Consider the following 20,520-nt stretch of genomic DNA (forward strand, 5'->3'; position numbering starts at 1 on the left):
CCCTTTCGGTTCATAGTTGTTAGGAAGATTTCATGCTGCACTAGAGCGTGACATTCAGCATTCTTACTGCAAAAAAAATAAGATTATTCATCTTTTTCTTATCTCTCTTAAACTCTGGAGGCACAAAACCCAGCGAAGGTATTGGATGTCACTTTCTGATAAATGTATGTTAACTTGCTTTTCAAGGTACATGATATGATGTTCAGTAGCTGAAATTGTTTACAGTTCCACATATGAGATATTTCTGGATCGCTAGCCCATTATTTTGTTTCAAACATACTGTCTGATCTTGTACTTAAAGAGCAATGAGAAATGCTTTAGAAAAGGTAACCCTTTCCCATGTATTCTGAGTTTATCAGGATAAAATTGTCATATTTTGTAGGATTGAATTCAGTCCCAGTGAGACAATAAAACAGTTTATTAATTAATAAGAAGACTCAGATAAGAAGTGATATTTTATGGAGGGACGGGTCATGCAGTCAGTACACTGTCACCAGTATATTTGTGACTTTTTTCCTACTGAAGAGGCAAATTTTAATCTTCCAAAGTTTGTTGCTGTTGTTTTCCTATACTCCTCACCTGGTTTCCTTTATAGTTAATAGCTTACATTACTATGATACATTACAAATTTTAATTTCCAAGATTTTTGTAGTTGTTTCTAGCTTTCTCATGTATTATCTTGATGGGTTTTGAAAACATTATCATTTAATTCACTTTCACCTGTGAAAGGACTATAGCTCCTTTCGTAGCTATGTCTCCCCCATTCAAACAGGTGGGAGACCCAGCCTCTGTGGTTTTATGCTCGACACACATTTCCTTCCCACAGTGTCTCTGCCCCTCAGGATAACTCAGAGTTTGCCAGCCCATTGTTAGTTCTATCTAAGGGTGTATAGTCCAATGCTGCTTCCTTCCTTTCCCCCTGGAAGAGTGAACATTACCCCATAAGCTAGGGAAAATCCTCAGATGCCCACCTCTAGTATTTCAGTCTGGAGAAAAAAGCTAAGCAGAGCTGGTCTTTCAAAACCTGATTGTCTAGCCAAGTTTATACAACACCCATTTATTTCTATTGCACCAATTGAACACCTCTCAATGTCTTTTCTCAAATCATCCCCCAATCCCTTTGCCTCATATAGAAAGTCATGATGCATGTAGAGTGACAGACTTCAGTTTTTACTTAGAGAGGGGGGATCCATCTGTGGGATTAGGCTTTAGGCAGCTGTTTTCTTGGGGGAGCCTCATTAGGAGAGGGAACAGCAGCTGCGTGAGTATCTCAAGCTGAAGAGAGTCCAGGAGCTTGAGGTGTCTTATTCTCTGCTACTGGATTTCTAATAAAATAATAAACAGATATTTTTTTTCCTAGCAGTTCTCATTTGGCTAGACATGGACAAGGTAAGTTTTCACAAAAGGCACAACTCGTGTAATGGATTTTATGGGTAAAACAGATACCACAAAAGCATTAAGTTAAAACTTTAAAGGGATTTGGTAAACAAGAAAAGTTAAGGCTTTGGTTTGCAATTGTTTGCTTGGGAAGAATGGGAATAGTGGCAAATTTGAATTTTGCTAAGAGCCCTTCTAAATTGTACAAGAATCACTTTTAGATTTTCAGTAACTGGCCTTAAACAAATGCCTTCTGGAGTTCCTCTGCGGCAGTGCTGTTTTCCCACCATTGTACTTCACAGCACAATTTACAATGTGCCCCCCCAAAAGAGTATTTCCTTTCTCAATTGTCACAAAGCTGCTGGGGAGAAGCTTATTTTTAACTTGGAAATTTGTTTTGTTTTAATAGTTTTAGTCTAAGAACTGTTGTCTTACAGACTTCCTAAGATCCCAATGCTATCTTCTTACAGTTACCAAAGTTTTATTAATAAATTTAAACTTTACTTTTCACACAACAAGAGTAAACTTGCAATAATAAAATGAACCTATTATTTACTTAACATTGCACAGGGTGGGCGGGTCGGGGTACCATCCGGGAAATGAGACATAAAATAATGCCAAGGGAGATCAATAGAAACATTACAGCAATAAAGATCACATTTGGGGCTCTCTCCTGTTCTGTTTTTATCTCTTTCTAATACAAATAATATATTGAATGTATTAAATATTACTTTCTAATACAAATAATATATTGAATGTATTAAATATTACATCATTTTTTAAAGGCTGAGTGTATCAGCTAACCAACTGGTATATATCAAATAGTGACCATATTTAAAGAAAAATCACAAATAAATAATAAATGTGAGTTAACAAATAAAAGAACATAATTAACTTATTCATGTGTTGCTGTCTGGCACATGGAAGATGATTTGTAAATAAGTAGCAGATATATATTGAATACTATCTACGTATGTGTTTGATATTATGAAAGCTGCTGAATGCAACTGGAAACACTGGATTTAAAAAGAAGTATTTTTGCGGGGTGACTTTCTTTTCTGGGTTGGGGACATCACAGCAACAGGAGTGCAGCACACACAGCACGGCATATGTTGGAGCTTGGCTTCTAAGGCCGATGAATGAGTCTGAGCAGAGTTTCATCTAGAGGCTCATGAAGGAGTTACAGTCAGACTTACAAGCATAAAAGTCTGAGTCCAAAGCACGCCTTCTCTGACCCAGAAGTTTCCCAGAAGATGAATTCATTTCAGATTAGCCCAAGGAGGCCCTTCATTCCCACCCAGGCCGAATCTGTTCTCTGTCTCATCTCTGGATCTCCTGAAAACAACTTGTTTCATCAGCATGTCAGATAGTTTGCATGTTTGTTCCAGATACTCTGAAATTTGTGACCATTCACCTTCAGTGAAAATTAAATTTTTTAGGTAGTGGGACAATGAAATAATTTCAGACTATTTGAACATACATATTTTGCTTTCCATACATATAAAAGACAATATATTGGGTTTTTAAAATTCTGTATTGTCCTCATAGGTTTTCCCAGCTAGTGCCCCTCTGGAAGGAGGGACAACATTGACCATATGCGGCTGGGACTTTGGATTCAGGAGGAATAGTAAATTTGATTTAAAGAAAACCAGAATTCTCCTTGGAAATGAGAGCTGCACCTTGACCTTAAGTGAAAGTACAACAAATATGTAAGGATTTTAAAATGCTTTGCTGGGGTGTGGCTGGAAAACAGGTTTTGTTTTTGAATGTATGTTTGTAAAAACTGCCCTAAAAGTTTATCTCTTAAGTTAAAGAGTCTTGGCCTATCTCATCCCTTGTGGATTTGCTTTGTCTTACTTTGTTAATCTTATTTACTGCCAGGGTTAAGGAGGGAGAAAGGTGACATTACCTGGGTGAAAAAAAGAGAAAAATCCAGCATCTAGGAGTTTTGAGCCATTTTTGTAACAACTCTTCAGAAATTGGGTAGATTTGAAAGCACTGGTTGGAGTCCCTCTGTTTTTAATGGCTTCAAATATAGTACCCAGTGGCTCTTCCTGTAAAAATCAGTAAATAGCTCAATATGTATTCTGTCTTTTAAATTCACTTTCTAAACCTCAGAAATGTAGAGTAGCTGAAACACATTGTTGAGACTCATTTTCTGCTGAGTTTAAATTTACATTCAGCTGATATTTATTGACATTGTAATGTAAGGAGTGTGTCTCATTTAACCATTCCCAAGTCCTGGGAAATAGCAATGCCATTTCTATTTTCCAAGGGGGTTCCTGAAATTCAGAGAGATGGAGTGTAGTTTAGCAGAAGTAATCCAGACAGTAAAAGTTGAACAGGCCTTTGAGTTTAGCTTTCCTGATCCAATACCTGTGCTTGTTCTATTATATTTTATACATACCTTCTATTTGAATCCTGTAATGAATGAGAATCCAAAAACCTTTAGATACCATGTAGTAACAACAGCCAAATGTTTAAAGTTTTATGGTTAAACCTAGTGTATCAAGTGGTTATTTTATACCTAATAGAATTCCTTTCAGGACTGCACAAAGGTCTAAATCTGTTCATTTTACTGAGATTGAAACATCCGTTAATGTCATACTTGTTTAGCTTAATGACCAAAACAGATTCATTCTGAAAATATACCTTGTAAATTCCTAGTCATTGCATTATAAATTAGAGCCCATAAAAGTGAAACAATTCATTCTCTTCTTTAAAAAGATATTTAACAAAACAAATTATATTTATACTTTTTCAGGACTAGAAGATTATTTTTAAATAATCCTATGGAAAACCTATCACAATTTCACTATTTTTAAATAATATACCTGTTGACATACTTTAATGAAGATATTTTGCTTATTTATAGTTAGCCATTGGTTTATATGCTGTTGAAATGCTGTGTGTTAAGTATGCCAAATATTATACCTACAGTTTTATAGGATTAGACTTAGAGTATTATGAATGTTTCACTTGGTGAAGTCTGCATTGATGAGGTTTAACATTTCCTGTTTTGTCTGTATAAATAATATAATACAGACAATATTAAGTTAGCATAATAGTATAGAAATAGAATTATACACTTTTCAGCTGTAATGCTTTACACAAAACTCTGCTTGCTAGCTAGAGTAGTCAGCCAAACCAAAAAATGCCTCCTTTGGATTTGTAATATATTAAACTTTGGGGGGTTTTTTTCAGGTTAAAATGCACAGTTGCTCCTGCAGTGAATGAGCATTTCAATATGTCCATAATTATTTCAAGTGATCGAGGGACAGCGCAATATAGTACATTTTCTTATGTGGTAAGTCTAAACATTACTTTTCTCATGAAGTAGGATATTTAATTGTCACTTAATCTACTTAGAGTTATAAAATTAACAAGATACTTTGCTCTTTTGTTTTTATCTCTCATCAGGATCCTATAATAACAAGTATTTCTCCAAGTTATGGTCCTAAGACTGGTGGCACTTTACTTACTTTAACTGGAAAGTACCTAAATAGTGGGAACTCTAGACACATTTCAATTGGTGGAAAAACCTGTGCTTTAAAAAGGTGGTGTAAATTTATTTTTAGTTGCATCAGTCATGTAGGATTAATATGTACATCTAACAAGTCAAGAAAAAATTATTCTTTGTTGTGAGAAAAGAATTGAAGATATTTATCTTTTACTGTCCTGCTGATAAAACTTCTTCCTTCCTAAATGCATTTACTCCCTTTTGCTCATTTTTCTACCCTAACCTTATTGTTTATTAATTCCACTGTTAAATTTGTTCTTTCCATTCACCTTCTCTCCTATTTTATCTTAGTATCCTAGCTATGCTATGAGCTGTGAGGTTCTAATAATTGACAATAAATTAAAATAAACATTTCCATCAAGATTTACAATTAGACTAAATCACTTTGGGGAGGTGACAAACTTGGGGGAGATTGGGTTTGGAGGGAAGTTATATTTTTTCTTCTTAGAGTTGGAACAGCTCAGTTTAATCACATACCAAAAGGATACCTTAATAATTGCTTAAAATCCTAAATGCTTGAAGTCAAGGGTGGCTTGTTCAAACAAGACTAAATTTGGGATCTAGTCAGATGTAAACAGCCTACATTAGAAAGAGCATTTTTCTAGGCCACATCAAGAAATTCCTATTTAGGAGACATTGAGTGATATCTTTTTTATTTAACTATATAATTTTAGAATATGAGTATGTATATCTTTAATGTGAATGTCCATTTTGCTCATTGTTTGTTTGTTTGTTTTCCTTTGGTACAGTGTGTCAGATAGTACTCTTGAATGTTATACCCCAGCCCAAACCACTCCAACTGAGTTTCCTGTTAAGTTGAAAATTGACTTAGCCAACCGAGAGACTGACAGCTTCAGTTACCAGGAAGACCCTATTGTCTATGAAATTCATCCAACCAAATCTTTTATTAGGTAAGTAAAAATTTCTGGTGGGTGTAAGAAAATAAGGAACATAAGGATGATTTGGCTGTCAAGTAGTCAAAAGGATATTTTTATCTTAGCTTTGATGCAGTTTCATTTCTTTTGAAAGCTGCCTTTCTAACTTAGGAGTAAAAACTATATTCTTGTTCTGAAAGCAGTTTGACTTTATCAATGTTAGTTCATGCCAAGGAACATTTTATCCTGGTCTATGAGATTTTGAATGGATTTCAGTAAAAACAGTTTAATGTGGCATCATAGTATTTATGCACTTACGTGATGTCCATGTCAATTGTATCATAACCTTAATGCCCCAAAGTGAGATCACCCTTTCCCCCCATTCTTCAGTGCATTTTCCCCTGCCCGATTTATACACAGCTTTTCCCTAATCTAGCATCCCTTTGAATTAATTTCTCATTGGACCCAGTTCAGTCTGCCTCGTTTCCATTAATTCTATCAGTCTAGCAACAATAGTTAAGTTCATTCTTCTTGTATTTTTTTCAGAGGAAAAAAATTCTTATGCATAGTTGATGAATAAATAGACAAATGCATTTCTTCATTTTATGAAATGTAAATTTTAAAAATATTTTCAAGTTAAATAAGTTGTTTCCAAGGAACTGTTACCACTGAGGTTTCATTTGACTTTGGCTGTGGCTGCAACTTGCAATAACTGCATGTGATTTAATTGAATTTCTTTCTTAAAATACTTGGTAGGGAAAGAACCTCTCAATATTGCTGTTTTTCTATTTTATTTTGCCAGTGGTGGGAGCACAATAACAGGTGTTGGAAAAAACCTGAATTCCGTTAGTGTCCTAAGGATGGTAATAAATGTGCATGAAGTAGGAAGGAACTTCACAGTGGTAAGTCCTTTGAGTGATAGCTGTGCTTAAAGTTCTGCGTCCCTGCCTCTACCACTGGGTTTCATGGTTCATAGGACATTTCAGTTTGCCTTTAATGTTTGCTAGCTACCTTCCTTGCAATGTAAGTCAAGTAGTACTTTTATTCAACAACTAAAATTATCTTGCCTTGTGCTAACATTGTAAAAATAATACACATGCACATAATGTTTAGACACAAATGATGATTAACAATTTGAGGCAGTGTTTTTAAAAACAGTCAGTACAAATACAAACCCCATCATTTCCTGTCTTAGTGAGTTCAAGGTGCTCCAACAAAATGCCATTGACTGGGTGGTTTCAACAGGAAACATTTATTTCACAGTTCTGGAGGCTGAAAAGTTTAAGATCAATGAGCCAGCAGATCTGGGTGTCTGGTAAGGACACTCTTCCTCATTTGCCGAAGGCCATCTTCTCATCATAACCTCACATAAGGGGTAGAGAGAAAGAGGAAGGAAGCTCTCATATCTTTTCTTATAAAGGCACTAATGAGAACATCACCCTCGTGGCTTAATTACCTCCCCAAAGCTCTTCAAATGCTGTTGCACTGGGGATTAGGGTTTCAACAAATGAACTTGGGGGGGTGACACAAATTTTCAGTTCATAGCATTCCTGTAACCCCCCTATTTCAATGCACCATAGAACATCAACCCCTTTGCTCAATTAAAAGCCATGGGCAAAGTCTCCAATATTTCAGCATCATCCGTGTCTAAGTGGCAGGCACACAGTGTTTTTTTACATTTACTTCTTACTGTTCTTCTTGTCCCTTTGTTAGAACACTATCAAGTAATGAGAAAGAGCATTAGAATACTTATATACTAGTGTATGTATGTTCTTTGGTATTGCTTCATCTTTCTTTTTATTTGTAAGGTCAGTCAAATTTAACTGCATGCGTCCTTAAAAGTGATTGACCTGTTTTGTGCTCTAACAATTTATGTAGGTCACATTAAATAATGGTAATTTTAGTTTAGACCTTAGGAAGGTTGGAGTTATTTACAGAGATTTCATATTTTTGTTGTTTATCTCTGATATGAAATGCCATAATCTAGTTGGGTTTATGTACTCACTTTGAATGAAAGTTCTCAGAGCCCCCTCTCAAGCAGGGTCTTGATTGGGCAGGTGATAGATTGAATTATAGCACTTTCTTTTAGATTACCCACCCAATATTTCTTGAAGACTTAAGGCCATAGCATTCTTTAATTACAAAAACCAATTTGGGGCTAAAAATGTCAAGCCAAGAGACCAAACAGTAAGGTCACACAAAATGAAATTTTCTTGACCTTCTCAATCAGCCACATTGCATCACCTCTAAAGAGCATTATTAGATTCTTATATTCCTGAGAGATTGTACTCCAGGGAGTCACCATATGAAGTAGAGAGCTTTGAAACCAATCCTCACACACAGCCACAAACAAAGTTAGAATACCACTGCTATTAATTTAAAGGACACCAATTCTCTCCAGCCAAGTATACCATTATTGTCCAAATGAGAATAACAGTAACCTTCTTTGGTGTTGTCATATACTTTTTAAAGTAGAAATCTGAGTAGTCATTAGCTTATCTAATTTACATCAAGCCTCTTATTAAAATATGGCTAAATTTTATTCCTTCTCTCCCACCAGCATTTTAACAACAGACAGAACTCCTCTTAGTTTTCTTCATTTATTTATAAGCAAGTATTTATTTAAAACCTGTGTGACATAAGAGTAGCATATGCCAAGGAAGATTCAAACAATGGTAGAAGATAAAAATTCTATCTGTTTACATATCAGGAAATGTAAACTTCTGTTGTTTTAGCCACAAACAGATTATAATACTAGTACAATAGAACTATGCATTAGAATTGGACAAGAATATAAAGTTCAGTGAGTGTGTTTGTTGTCTGTAAAAACTACTTCATAAAGAGACATATTCTTTCCATGTTCCCTGCTGCTTGTGGAATTTGAAGCTGACCATGATTAGTTGAGCCCATTCATCAATTAACGAATAAAATCTCTTAGTCAGGTCTGATTTAGATGTATTGATCCAGCTACAATAACTTTAAGTCCAATAAACTATAATCTTTAAAAATAAAGATTTGATAATCTTATATCAAATTGTATAATTTTGTATACAAAATTTGTATAATCTTGTATCAATTATTGTATAATCACCAATTGATTTGACATGGTGATTATACAATACAGCATACAGATGATGTATTATAGAATTGTTTGCCTAAAACCTATATAATTTCATTAACCAATGTCACCCCAATAAATTTAACAGAAAAGAAAATAAAAATTAAAATACTAATCGCTTTAACAAAATGTGTATTAATTTATTAATGTACATTATGTCTCAAAAGCCAGCAGATTATTGTAGTTTTCAAAATTCTTGTTATTATATAGAGAATTATTGTGATAGCAGTAAAACTGTTCATTTCCTTTTTTCAAGATGATAGGAATAAATTGCTTTCAGCATTATAATATGAATTTGATATAAAATTAAATGATTTTATTTATATTGTATTTATGTATCAGTTTTCTCTATCTGCTTCAGCATACACTTTAAACATAGGATAATTTTTTCATTATTTTTAGAAGAAAATGTCAAATACCCAATTTTTAAAAAGATTTTATTTACTTATAGTTAGAGAGGGGAAGGGAGGGATAAAGAGAGGAAGAGAAACATCAATGTGTGGTTACTTCTCGGATGCCCCGCACTGGGTACATGGCCTGCAACCCAAGCATGAACCCTAGACTGGGAATTGAACCAGCAACCCTTTGGTTCGCAGGCTGGCACTCACACCACTGAGCCACACCAGCCAGGACTCAAATACCCAATTTTATTTGTGCTTCTTATGTATATCCTGAGCCCTTTTTCTGTTGTAGACATAAGTAATTGTTTTATCTTTAACTCTGCTTGTCAAAGTAAAGGAAATCTAAAGGATGTTGTTGTGTGTTTGTCTTTTCCTTGGGGAAAAAATGCAACCATTTTATCTTAAGTGTGCCACTTTGTGTTGCTGGTTTAGTCTAAGCATAATCAAGAAGAAACCACATTTTTCAAACTTCCATAAATAAAAATTCCAAAGGGGAGTATTTGAAATGAGAGATGATGGGGCATGAAATTATTATAGCAAAGTCTTTGTAAAATAGCAGAGGAAAAGATTTACCAACCTAGACTATAGGGTGAGCAAGAAGCAGTACCTATGGCATGAAAGTTAAGGCAGTCGGTTTTATGTTCCTTACTTTTCCACTCAGACCTGTGTGACCTGGTCTGGTGATGTTAGCTCTAAAAGTCCAGTTTCTTCATCTGTAAAATGTGAGTGATCACAACACCTATCTCATAGGATTATTGCGAGAATTAAGTGAGACAAACCTTGAAAGAATTTTGTATAGAAGCTGGCACTCAGTAATTGATAATCTTAAAACACACTAGAAAAATGACCTAACAACTTAGTAAATTATAATATGAACCGTATGGTGCTTGGCAGTTGACAAAGCATTTTACCATATAGTATCACACATTGTAATGACATTTTAATCTTACTTCCTAAATGAGGAAACTGAGTTTCCAAGTAAGGGTTTGGCCCTGACAGCTTGATTTAAAGCTCAGATGTAAATAAGGACTTCTAATTGCACAAAGTTCAGCTTCCACTGTGCCATAGCTGTTCCATAAATGAGAAAGTAGTCCTTCCAGGAGACTGTCCTATCTTCTTACGAAAAATTAAGTGATGGAGGGCGAGCCAGTTTCAGGTAGATCAACATAGCTTGTTCTGAGGAAGTGAAGCTCTATGTTTCTTTGCAGACTGCGTTGTTTAGATAATTCTGCATCTATTGTATTTCCCGAAATGTGTTCTTAAACATTAGAAAGTTAAATGCCGATTTTTTTCAAAAATTACATTTTTAATTGATTGTTTGAAACAGTGAGATGTGAAAGTTGCAATTGATGTTGTCAAGCCATATTCTGTTTACAGTGGGTGATTTTGTCTTCCTATAGGCATGTCGACATCGCTCTAATTCAGAGATAATCTGCTGTACTACTCCTTCACTACAGCAGCTGAATCTGCAACTCCCCCTGAAAACTAAAGCCTTTTTCATGTTAGATGGGATCCATTCCAAATACTTCGATCTCATTTATGTACATAATCCTGTGTTTAAGCCTTTTGAAAAGCCAGTGGTGATCTCAATAGGCAATGAAAATGTACTGGAAATTAAGGTAAGAAATGCTCAGAATGCCCTTTTAAATCATCAACGAGCACTTAATTGACTACATAGCTATGTGAATAGAATTGTTGTACTTGGTTGGTCTTTATCTTGTACTACATCAGCAAATATCTAAGCTCTAAAAAATAATTTTTGGCATAAGATTAAAAGGTGAGTATATAATCATAGACTGCTTTTAAGGAGGCACTTAACAACTCTTTCTTGTGTATATATTAAAAAGTAGCAAATGGGGGACACAAATCCATTAAATAGGCTGCCTGTGATGCATTATCCTGCTGATGTTATGTATGTATTTTCCTGGATACCTAAATGAGCTCATTATAAGATAAAAGGTAAGAACCACGAAAGTAAATGCATCAATTGCAGTTCTGTACTTCCTTGAAATACTTAGAATTTTATGTCTGGGTAGTCATCTTTAAGCTGATTTATAAATGGAGCTGGGTTTCTTCTACCTTAGGATATATTAGCCTCTGACTACAATTTAGTTGGAGAACAACAGATCATCTTTTCTAACCCAGCCTGTTGCAAACAAAGAATACTAAAGCCCAGCGAGGTTAAGTGGGTTGACAAGTGATGAAATAGTAACTAGAATACAGTTCTCTTATGTTGCTTCAGTCATTTTTTTACTTCAAATAGTAATAAAGCAGACAAAATGATCAACTTTAATTATTTATAGCCTTTCACTAGAAATACCAAAATATCCTTAAACATGTTGTTTTTAGACAATTAGAATTTTTTACCTAAAAGATAGTCTGAACGCAAATATGAACAAACACAAAATAATAGAATAGGATAGTTCTTGTTTAGGTGTAATATAAATTCTCATAGATCATGTTCATCTAAGTAATAATATGTTTCTACTGAAATTTTTCTTCTTTTTCAACAAGATTTTATCTCCAGCCAAACCCATACACACGTTCATGCTCATGCAAGTTTACTAATCTTGCAATTGTGTTTTGTACAATAATTAAGCAAACCCAGCATGAAATTAAATGGAAACCTGCTTCAATGAACGACATGTTTACTGCAGCAAAGTTCTTTCATCTGCTTTTTAATTAGTTTTATAAAGGGAGAAAAAGCTTTTATCTCTACTTTTCTTTCAATAAAACTAATCTAGTGTGACCTTTTGCTTTCAACAATTACTGTGTTTGCCATTTGAAAGATTCCATTTGGTTTTTTTCTTGGTGAAAACAAAAGTTTATTTGCAAATATTTTTATGCCCAGATGATGCCCAATATTTTTCTATCCCTATGTCTCTGATAGAAGGATTAGATATACATAGTTCTTTATCTATCCTTCCAAGCACAGTCTTATGTGAAGAAAACTTCTTTTTCTATAAGTTAAGTACCATTTTTCAATATCCTACATTGTTTGACCAAGAAAAATAAGATTTGACATCATCTCAGCCTTTCAATGCTGTTCCCAACATGCCCCAAAGGGTCTCTGGAAACAGGCACAAAACACTTTCTTCTCTTGCTTATATTTAGATTGACTCCTTTCTCTGACAAGTGTATAGCACCTGTCACTCACAGAGTGACAATCTGGGGGAAAGAGGGCAAGTTTAGGGGTCTGTTTTGGTATCATGATTCAGTCATTTCCCATACTTCATTTTCCTTAAGTATAAGATGAAATCTAGGGTATAAGAGAATATTTGTGTAACAGTACTTTAACCCTTTACCAATCCCTGAAGTTGATCACATTAAAACCTCCACCTCTCTTAGAACATAATCTAAGAAAGCAAAGCATTAGAAAAGAAAAGCCCTCTTCTGGACAAGCAGCAGACACTTCTTAATCAACAGAAGGGATACTGTTTTATTTCATGTTGTGCATGTCCAATTACCATTCAAAACATGAGTATGAAGTATGTTTGTATTCCACCAGTGAAAGCACTGTGGGCAGAATCACGTGTTTAGAGTGAGATTTACTCCTTTTCATTGCCAGGAAGAGTTCATGCTCCACAAGCAGCCATGCATATAAGAATTCCTTGGCTGAAAAGAGATTATGATAGTTTCCTGCCCTAGTTGTGAGAATTGCCTTAGACAGTAGATAGTCTAATGACTACACCATGGAGAAGAGGGTCAGCCAAGTTTGGAGCCAGAGAATGTAATAGAGACCAAGGGTCAGTCACTCCTCAGAACAGATGAGAAAACCCATCGATGTGGGGAGGCTTATGAGCAAGGCTCAGTCAGCTAGCAGCAGTGGTGGACAGTGTCCTTACAAGTAGACATCTCTTTGGGAGTAGACATTAGGGCACAGTGTCTATGGCAAAGCAGCTCAACTTTGTGTGGCCTTTTAGTTAACACAGTACCTTGACATACATTGTTTCATCTGAGATTCATGTGGACCTTGTGAGGTTTGGGAAATCAGTGATCATTATTCCCAATTTACAGATAAGTAAACAGAGGTTAAAAAAGATTAGGTGATTTGTCTTGGGTCACCTAGGGTGGGGGAAGGATGTCGAACAGTAGAACCAGGACTTATACTCAAGTGTTTTGATTTGGTCTTCCACTAAATTACAGTGCTTTTCATTCTAACTTTTATTCCATGTATACCAAAATACCTTTTATAATGGACTTTTCTCTCATGTGGTATATAGATATCTACACAGTTTTCTAAGTGGAATAGCTCTAAACTCTTTTCAAATATCTAAAAATCAATTCTTATTACATATCTAAAAATCAATTCTTATTATATGACTTTTTCTGTATGAGCATATTTTGTGGAACTAGAGAAGTACAGTATTTAATGATGGAACAAGGACTGCCTGACAGTGGCCTGTGGGTTTTTCTGAAACACTTTTTATATATGTTTACAGAGATACTTCACAAGTCCAGTCTGGTGAAGTCGGCTAAAATAGGAAACAGAAGGCAGTTAGGTCAGCTAAGGCAGGGAGCAGAGACTTGGGCTATGATATTGTGAGCACAAGAACAAAGTCTGGGAGGTCAGGAAGGCCTGTGTCAGTGTCTGGGCATCAGAAGGGAGCATAGCCCTGACTGGTGTGGCTCAGCTGGTTGGGCATTGTGCTGCAAAGCAAAAGGTTGCCAGTTCAATTCCAGGCCAGGGCACATGCCTAGGTTGAGGGTTCAGTCCCCAGTTGAGGCACGTACAACAGGCAACCAGTCAATGTTTCTCTCTCACATCGATGTTTTTCTCCCTCTTTTTCTCCCTCCTTCCCCCCTCTCTAAAAATAAAAATTAAATCAAACATATAGAAGGTAGCATAGTTCTGATCTAAACCAGTCTGCCTCCCAGAGCCAGCCAGAGATTTCTTCCTCCCCCTTCTGACAATTTTACCTGCAACTATAGGCCCAATCCCAACCACAACCACTGTGAGGCCATTTCTATCTCCAGGCAGGATGGGGATGAAGAACTCTTTTCTTAGAGGTTATGCAGCCCAGTATCAAGATATATTCTTATTGATGGTACTCATAAACTAGCATTTCCCTGTACTTTACACATTAATATGCATTCTGTTAAAAAAATTCAGGGCACATAGACAGCACCTGTGAAGAAACCAGTTTAATTTTTGTTCACCAAACTTTTCTCAGGTGACCTGGGAACTTTTTCCCCAAATGCCTATTAACAGTCTGTGCTCTCAGTTTCGAAGCTTTCTGTGAAGGTTCTTTGGCCTGCTTCCTAAGCCAAGGCACTCATATCCTCTGGATAAATTATAAATCTGCCCCTGCAGCCACCATCATCAACTCACTAGTGTTCTGCTGCCAAACTCCCTGCACTGTTGCCTGGCTGAGTCCTGGTACCAACCGGCACCTTAAGGCCTTAGCTGACTTTGCCAGACTGAACTTTGTGGCCACCATGATATATGAAAACTTGTAAGACCCATTCTGTTATAATGCTATTTTTAAAATCCTACCCAATTCCACTCCCTTCTGCTGTCTCCTATAACCAGCTCAGACATGGGTCCCTGGGCCCGAATCCTAGATAGAAATATGTGTTACACCTGGCCAGAGTTGGAAAGGAAGGGGAATAAGGAGCATCCTAATATTGCACATTGGGAGTAGTTTTCACTTTAGAAAGTTATTCATTTTAACATTACAGTGAGAGGAAGAAACTCTTATATATCTTTATATTCTTAGTAAAAAGAATATGTCTAATACACAATAGATGGTAAACAGATTTTGTATCAAATGGAATTTTATTTGCTTCATGACCAGTCCTTTCTTGAATCTTATTTCTCAATGTGTAAAGCAGGAATAACAATGATACCTACCTTAGGAAGATGTCTTTGGAGGATAAAATGAGATAATTATACCTCTAAATTGCTGTGTGTATAGGGGGTTCAAGACCAGAAAGTTTCTTCCATGTTTCTTTATTTACAAATTCATATATTGCCATTTCAATGACTAAAAACCCCACCTAATTGTGTAAATATGTTCTTCTATTTGATAATACTTAATATTAAATAATGAAAAAGTAGCCCTGGCTGCTGTGGTTTAGTGGATTGAGTGCTGGCCTGTGAACCAGAGTCGCTGGTTCAATTCCCAGTCAGGGCACATGCCTGGGTTGTGGGCCAGGTCCCCAGTTGGGGGAGTGTGACTTGCAACCACACATTGATATTTCTCTCCCTCTCTTTCTCCCTCCCGTCCCCTCTCTCTAAAAATGAATAAATAAAATATTTTTAAAAATAATGAAAAAGTACATAATGTTCTAAACATTTACCTTTTCCCCACAGTTCTGTAAAGCTATGTTTATTTTAAATGATAAGAGGTAGCCTATATCTATTTCTATTTTTTCTGACTCAGGCCCCTCTGTTACATCATAGTCGGCTACCAGTATCACTTTTGTGATATTTTGGGTTTAAGACTGGTAAGATAATTACTGAACATACAAAGCTATTAGTAATTTCTTATGTATGTCACTGCTTTTCATGTGTTCCTTAGTAGGCACAAATGAAAAGGGGTTCAGTTGTGTGTCTGTGTGATCTGTGTTTGTTTTAGAGAAGCCTTTATGCAACATCCAAAGAGATCCTGAGCCTACAAGGAGTATTGGAAATGTAAATGCAGTATGTTCATCCCTTCCCCCAGCTTTTGTCATTATCTAAGCAAGCAAGACATATTCTAGTCATTCCTTCATAAATTAAGTCCTCCAGCTCTTTAATCTTTTTCTTTGTCATTCACCAAATTCCCTCCCATCTGTGAGTGCCTTAGCCTTTCTCAGACCTAACCAACAAGTTGTCATTTGAAGCCCCAAAGTGACCTATTAGACTTATGTGCTTCTATGTTGAATTGCCCTGTGTGGCTGACCTGGTTCAATGGAGTATACATACATACTATAAGGATAGAGTTTGTCTGTATCTGTTTTTTCTTAAACCCCAGATTCATGTTAGAAAGAAGTGCTTTCTTCCAACTTCTTCTCCCAGGTTAATGTCTGACCTAACAATCTATTAAAATCCATATGAAACAATGTATGTAAAAGCAGTTTGCTAAGTGTTAAAGATCATATAAAACAGAATATCAGTGCTGCAGTTAACAGGCTGCTCTTTGTCTATAAGAAAAATAATATGTTTTGATATATCTTTCCTGTAAGTAATGGTGTTTTAATAAATAGCTGTATTCATTTATTGTTGATATGAGAAACTGTTCCTCTATTTTCACTTCTTTCCCATGCTAATGATTGGTTTCTTCAACAAAGCATTAATATTTCATAAATGCCTAATGGTAACCTCAGTTAACTAAATATGTCAAATTGTATAGTTTTTTAAATCCTCATGTAACTATGTAATTGTTCAAAATAGGTAACCGTGTAGTCAAATCATAATAAGGGTCACATGACATATTACAGGAATTTTCCTAAAAATAAATTTATTTATGTATAGGATTTAACTGTGCAATAAGGGTGAAAAGAAACTGCCCAAATCAAACACAAAAAGAATATATTAACATAAATGAATTAAATGAGAGTCTTGGGAGATGGGACCCAGGCATCAGCATTTTATAAAGCTGTTACTATGATTCTAAAAGTGAAGCCAGAGCTGAGTTGCACTGTATTAGTCAGTGTTAGGTGGCACAACAACTAACTCTCTAAATTGCTTCCTTTTTGCCAACTATCAAGACCCCATGAGAATTAATAAGATGATTATGGGTAAGAGTTCATTCAATGTAAGCATGTGAACCAAACACTCTCTCCTTTTCTCTGAAATCCAATTGGATGGAAAGCTATGTGCTGTGACTCCTGACTACTCAGTGCCCTGAAATGGTCATGCTTTCTTTCAGCCATCCAAATTCCCATGAAAATGGATATCATAAACTGAGTATCATGTGCCTTGGCAAACAAAATGGCCTATGTTTGCAATATATTTATATCCCTTCACAATTGTTAGCATTCCTGCAAAACTGTGAAGTGTTAACAACCTCTTTTTTTTTCCTTCCAGGGAAATGACATTGACCCTGAAGCAGTTAAAGGTGAAGTGTTAAAAGTTGGAAATAAGAGCTGTGAGACTATATACTCACATTCTGAAGCTATTTTATGTACGGTCCCCAATGACCTGCTGAAATTGAACAGTGAGCTAAATATAGAGGTGGGATTTCTGCATTCCTTTCATGATGTAAATAAAGATGCTAGTGTAATTATGTCACTTGCAGGCTTAAAATAAATCATTAAAGCTCATTTGTGTGTTGGCTTTGGCTCATCAGCTCAGCCTGAATTCTTGGTTGTTATTTTAGAAATAGTGAGTTTTTTGTTTCACTCTCCTTCCCAAGCTTGAGAGAGTAGATCTCAAAAGTCCTGCCCAGCCACACTCCCTTTGTGTCATGCCGCACTCTTGTCAAAATCTGCTCTAGTTCTCAGGAGAGATAAGGACACATCCAAGATTGCCCCTACCCTTACCTCCCACTACCACAGGAGGCCAGAGCCAACATACTGCTGCCTTCCATGGTAATCTCAAATGCATGGACCTCATAAGGAAAGGAATGTGTATGCATGGGACAAAATAAAATAGAAATTAAACTATTTTACAGGAACTTCTTCGGTAGACAGCTAAATCAGATAAACTGGAACCAGAAAGAGTGATTTTTTTTTTTGCATTCTTTTTTCTTGAAGAGCTTTATTGAGATTAACTCACATACCATACAATTCACACATTTAAAGTATACAGTTCAATGGTTTGAGACACATACAATATTAATATTTCGAGCTTGTGATAAACTATGTATAACAAAATTTGCCATTTTAACGATGTTTTAGTGTATAATTTAGTGGCATTAATTACAGTCACAATGTGCATGCAATCATCACTCTCTAATCCTAAAACTCTTCTATCACCCCAGCAGAACTCTGAAACCATGAAGCAGTTCTGTCACATTCCCTCCTCTTCCCCAGCCCCTGGGAACCTCTAATCTACTTTCTGTCTTTATAGATTTGCCTAATCTAGATATTTCATATGAGTGAAGTCATTTGATATCTGTCCTTTTATGTCTGGCTTATTTTATTAGCATGTTTTCAAGGTTTATCCATGTTACAGCATGTGTCAGAATTTCATTACTTTTTAAGGCTGAATATTCCATTTTATAAATATACCAGGCTGAACTTTTCATTGTGTAGATATACCACATTTTGTTTATCTGAGAATGAGTACCTTTTAAAGGGTTCCTGAAATCTTCTGGAAAGTTATGAAATGGAAAACTACAAAGAAAATTAGAAAATTTAAGGCTGAATTATGAGCTTCAAGTTTGGAATTTAGAAGGACCATAAATCCTAAAAATTATACAATGTTAGAGCTAGAAGGGACCTCAAAGATTTCCTCTGTGTATCAAAACTGATATTAAAATATTTTAAGCCTTTATTATGCCATAATAGTGATCATTTACTTCTTATGGTAAGTCTCCTTCTCCCTCTACCCTACCCTATAGGACAGAATTAATGTCCCATTGTCTCTGTTTTTTTACTCTTTATTTATACATCTATGGGACACATCACATTGCATTATAATAATTATTTGTGTTTACCTCCCCTTTTATAACTCAGTTTCTCAAGATCAAAGACAGCTTTTTATCCCTAATACCTAGTTTCAAGTACAAACAGCTAAATATCATATAGGTACTTCAGAGATCAGTAGCCCCTAATTATTAAAACACAGGAGCGGAGTTGAGGGATGTCTTATTACTCTGAAAGCAATCATGCCACTTACAGAAGAGTCATAATCAGGTGGTATTGTGATTCAACCTGTGTAGTATATTTGTAGATCTAAAATAGCCAACTAAATTCTGGCTTTTCTTTGTCATTTTTAGTGGAAGCAAGCAGTTTCTTCAACTGTCCTTGGAAAAGTAATAGTTCAACCAGATCAGAATTTCACAGGATTGATTGTTGGTGTTGTCACAATATCTGTAATACTCTTGTTATTACTTGGGCTTTTCCTGTGGCTGAAAAGGAGAAAGCAAATTAAAGGTACGTTTTTAATTGTTTGTTTTAAGGCGTTACCTTAAGAATGCAGTCATTACAGTTTAAATTTGTAGATTCATATGCACTATTGCATATGCAATCCATACAACCAATGAATTCTTGTCACTCAGTCAAGGTCTGCTGAGACCGATGATAGCCAAGTCTTTAATGAGCTCTTTCTCTCTCTCTCTCTGTTTTAAGATCTGGGCAGCGAATTAGTTCGCTATGATGCAAGAGTACACACTCCTCATTTGGATAGGCTTGTAAGTGCCCGAAGTGTAAGCCCAACTACAGAAATGGTTTCAAATGAATCTGTAGACTACCGAGCTACTTTTCCAGAAGGTATATTTCAGTTTATTTTTCTGAGAAATACCTATAAATACACCTCAGTTGGTTGTGGCATTGTTGTTTATTTTTGGTTTTGCTTTTATATTTTTATAAAAATATAAAAGAAGTATTTACCTCTCTTTGGCCAAAGAAGTATTTAATATGACACATAATTACAAGGCTCTTATTTTTAAATGAACTCATTTATATATTATATTAGATTTTTAGAGTCTTTAAGCTCTTTTCTCACAAAAGGTTAATTTTTATTTTTCAATTACTGTTGACTTGCAATATTATATTAGTTTCAGGTATACAGCATAGTGGTTAGACATTTATCTACCTTACAAAGTGATCCTCCCAGTAAGTCTAGTACCCACCTGGCACCGTACATAGTGACTACAGTACTATTGCCTATATTACCTATGCTGTGCTTCACATCCCCCGTGACTGTTTTCGTAACTACCAATTTGCTCCCTCAAAAAGGTTAATTTTAAAATAATTTGAGCAAAAGTAAGATGTTGATCATCTCAGTACAATGCTAAGAAATTGTGAAGCTCTCTTGAACAACCCATTTAAAATGCAAAATGTATATTTATTTAAGTATATGTTGACACTGCTACATTTCTTACCTCCAAATGTTGATCCTCAAACATTTAAATTACACCTTTAGTACTCCTTTGAAGGATTCTCAGTGAACAGTCAGTACACAGCCTTTTACCCACAGCATTCCAGGACTTTAATATATTTTGAGTTTTATCCAATAAAAACCTTCATTTATGCAATTTAAAAAGGAGGGATTAGTATCATCTACTTCGCAAAACAGTAGGCCTAATAATGGTTAGGTTAACCAGCATATTTCACAGTGTTTTATTTAAAATCCCC

General features: G+C 35.5%; 1 protein-coding gene across 3 annotated transcripts in view; it reads left to right on the forward strand.

Moving 5' to 3' along the window:
• MET (MET proto-oncogene, receptor tyrosine kinase) overlaps window positions 1-20,520 on the forward strand; it is a 147,240-nt gene that overhangs the window by 101,948 nt on the left and 24,772 nt on the right. For 2 of the 3 annotated variants that reach the window (XM_024555773.3, XM_045191475.2), the window contains 9 exons: window positions 2,926-3,086; window positions 4,582-4,684; window positions 4,798-4,934; window positions 5,647-5,808; window positions 6,575-6,674; window positions 10,692-10,910; window positions 17,306-17,452; window positions 19,161-19,317; window positions 19,513-19,653. In XM_024555773.3, the coding sequence (XP_024411541.1) occupies window positions 2,926-3,086; window positions 4,582-4,684; window positions 4,798-4,934; window positions 5,647-5,808; window positions 6,575-6,674; window positions 10,692-10,910; window positions 17,306-17,452; window positions 19,161-19,317; window positions 19,513-19,653 (1,327 nt within the window). The remainder of the gene's footprint in view (window positions 1-2,925; window positions 3,087-4,581; window positions 4,685-4,797; window positions 4,935-5,646; window positions 5,809-6,574; window positions 6,675-10,691; window positions 10,911-17,305; window positions 17,453-19,160; window positions 19,318-19,512; window positions 19,654-20,520) is intronic. The other variant, XM_045191474.2, reaches the window with a different exon arrangement.

Source organism: Desmodus rotundus, chromosome 6, assembly GCF_022682495.2.
Source record: "Desmodus rotundus isolate HL8 chromosome 6, HLdesRot8A.1, whole genome shotgun sequence".
Taxonomy (NCBI): Eukaryota; Metazoa; Chordata; class Mammalia; order Chiroptera; family Phyllostomidae; genus Desmodus; species Desmodus rotundus.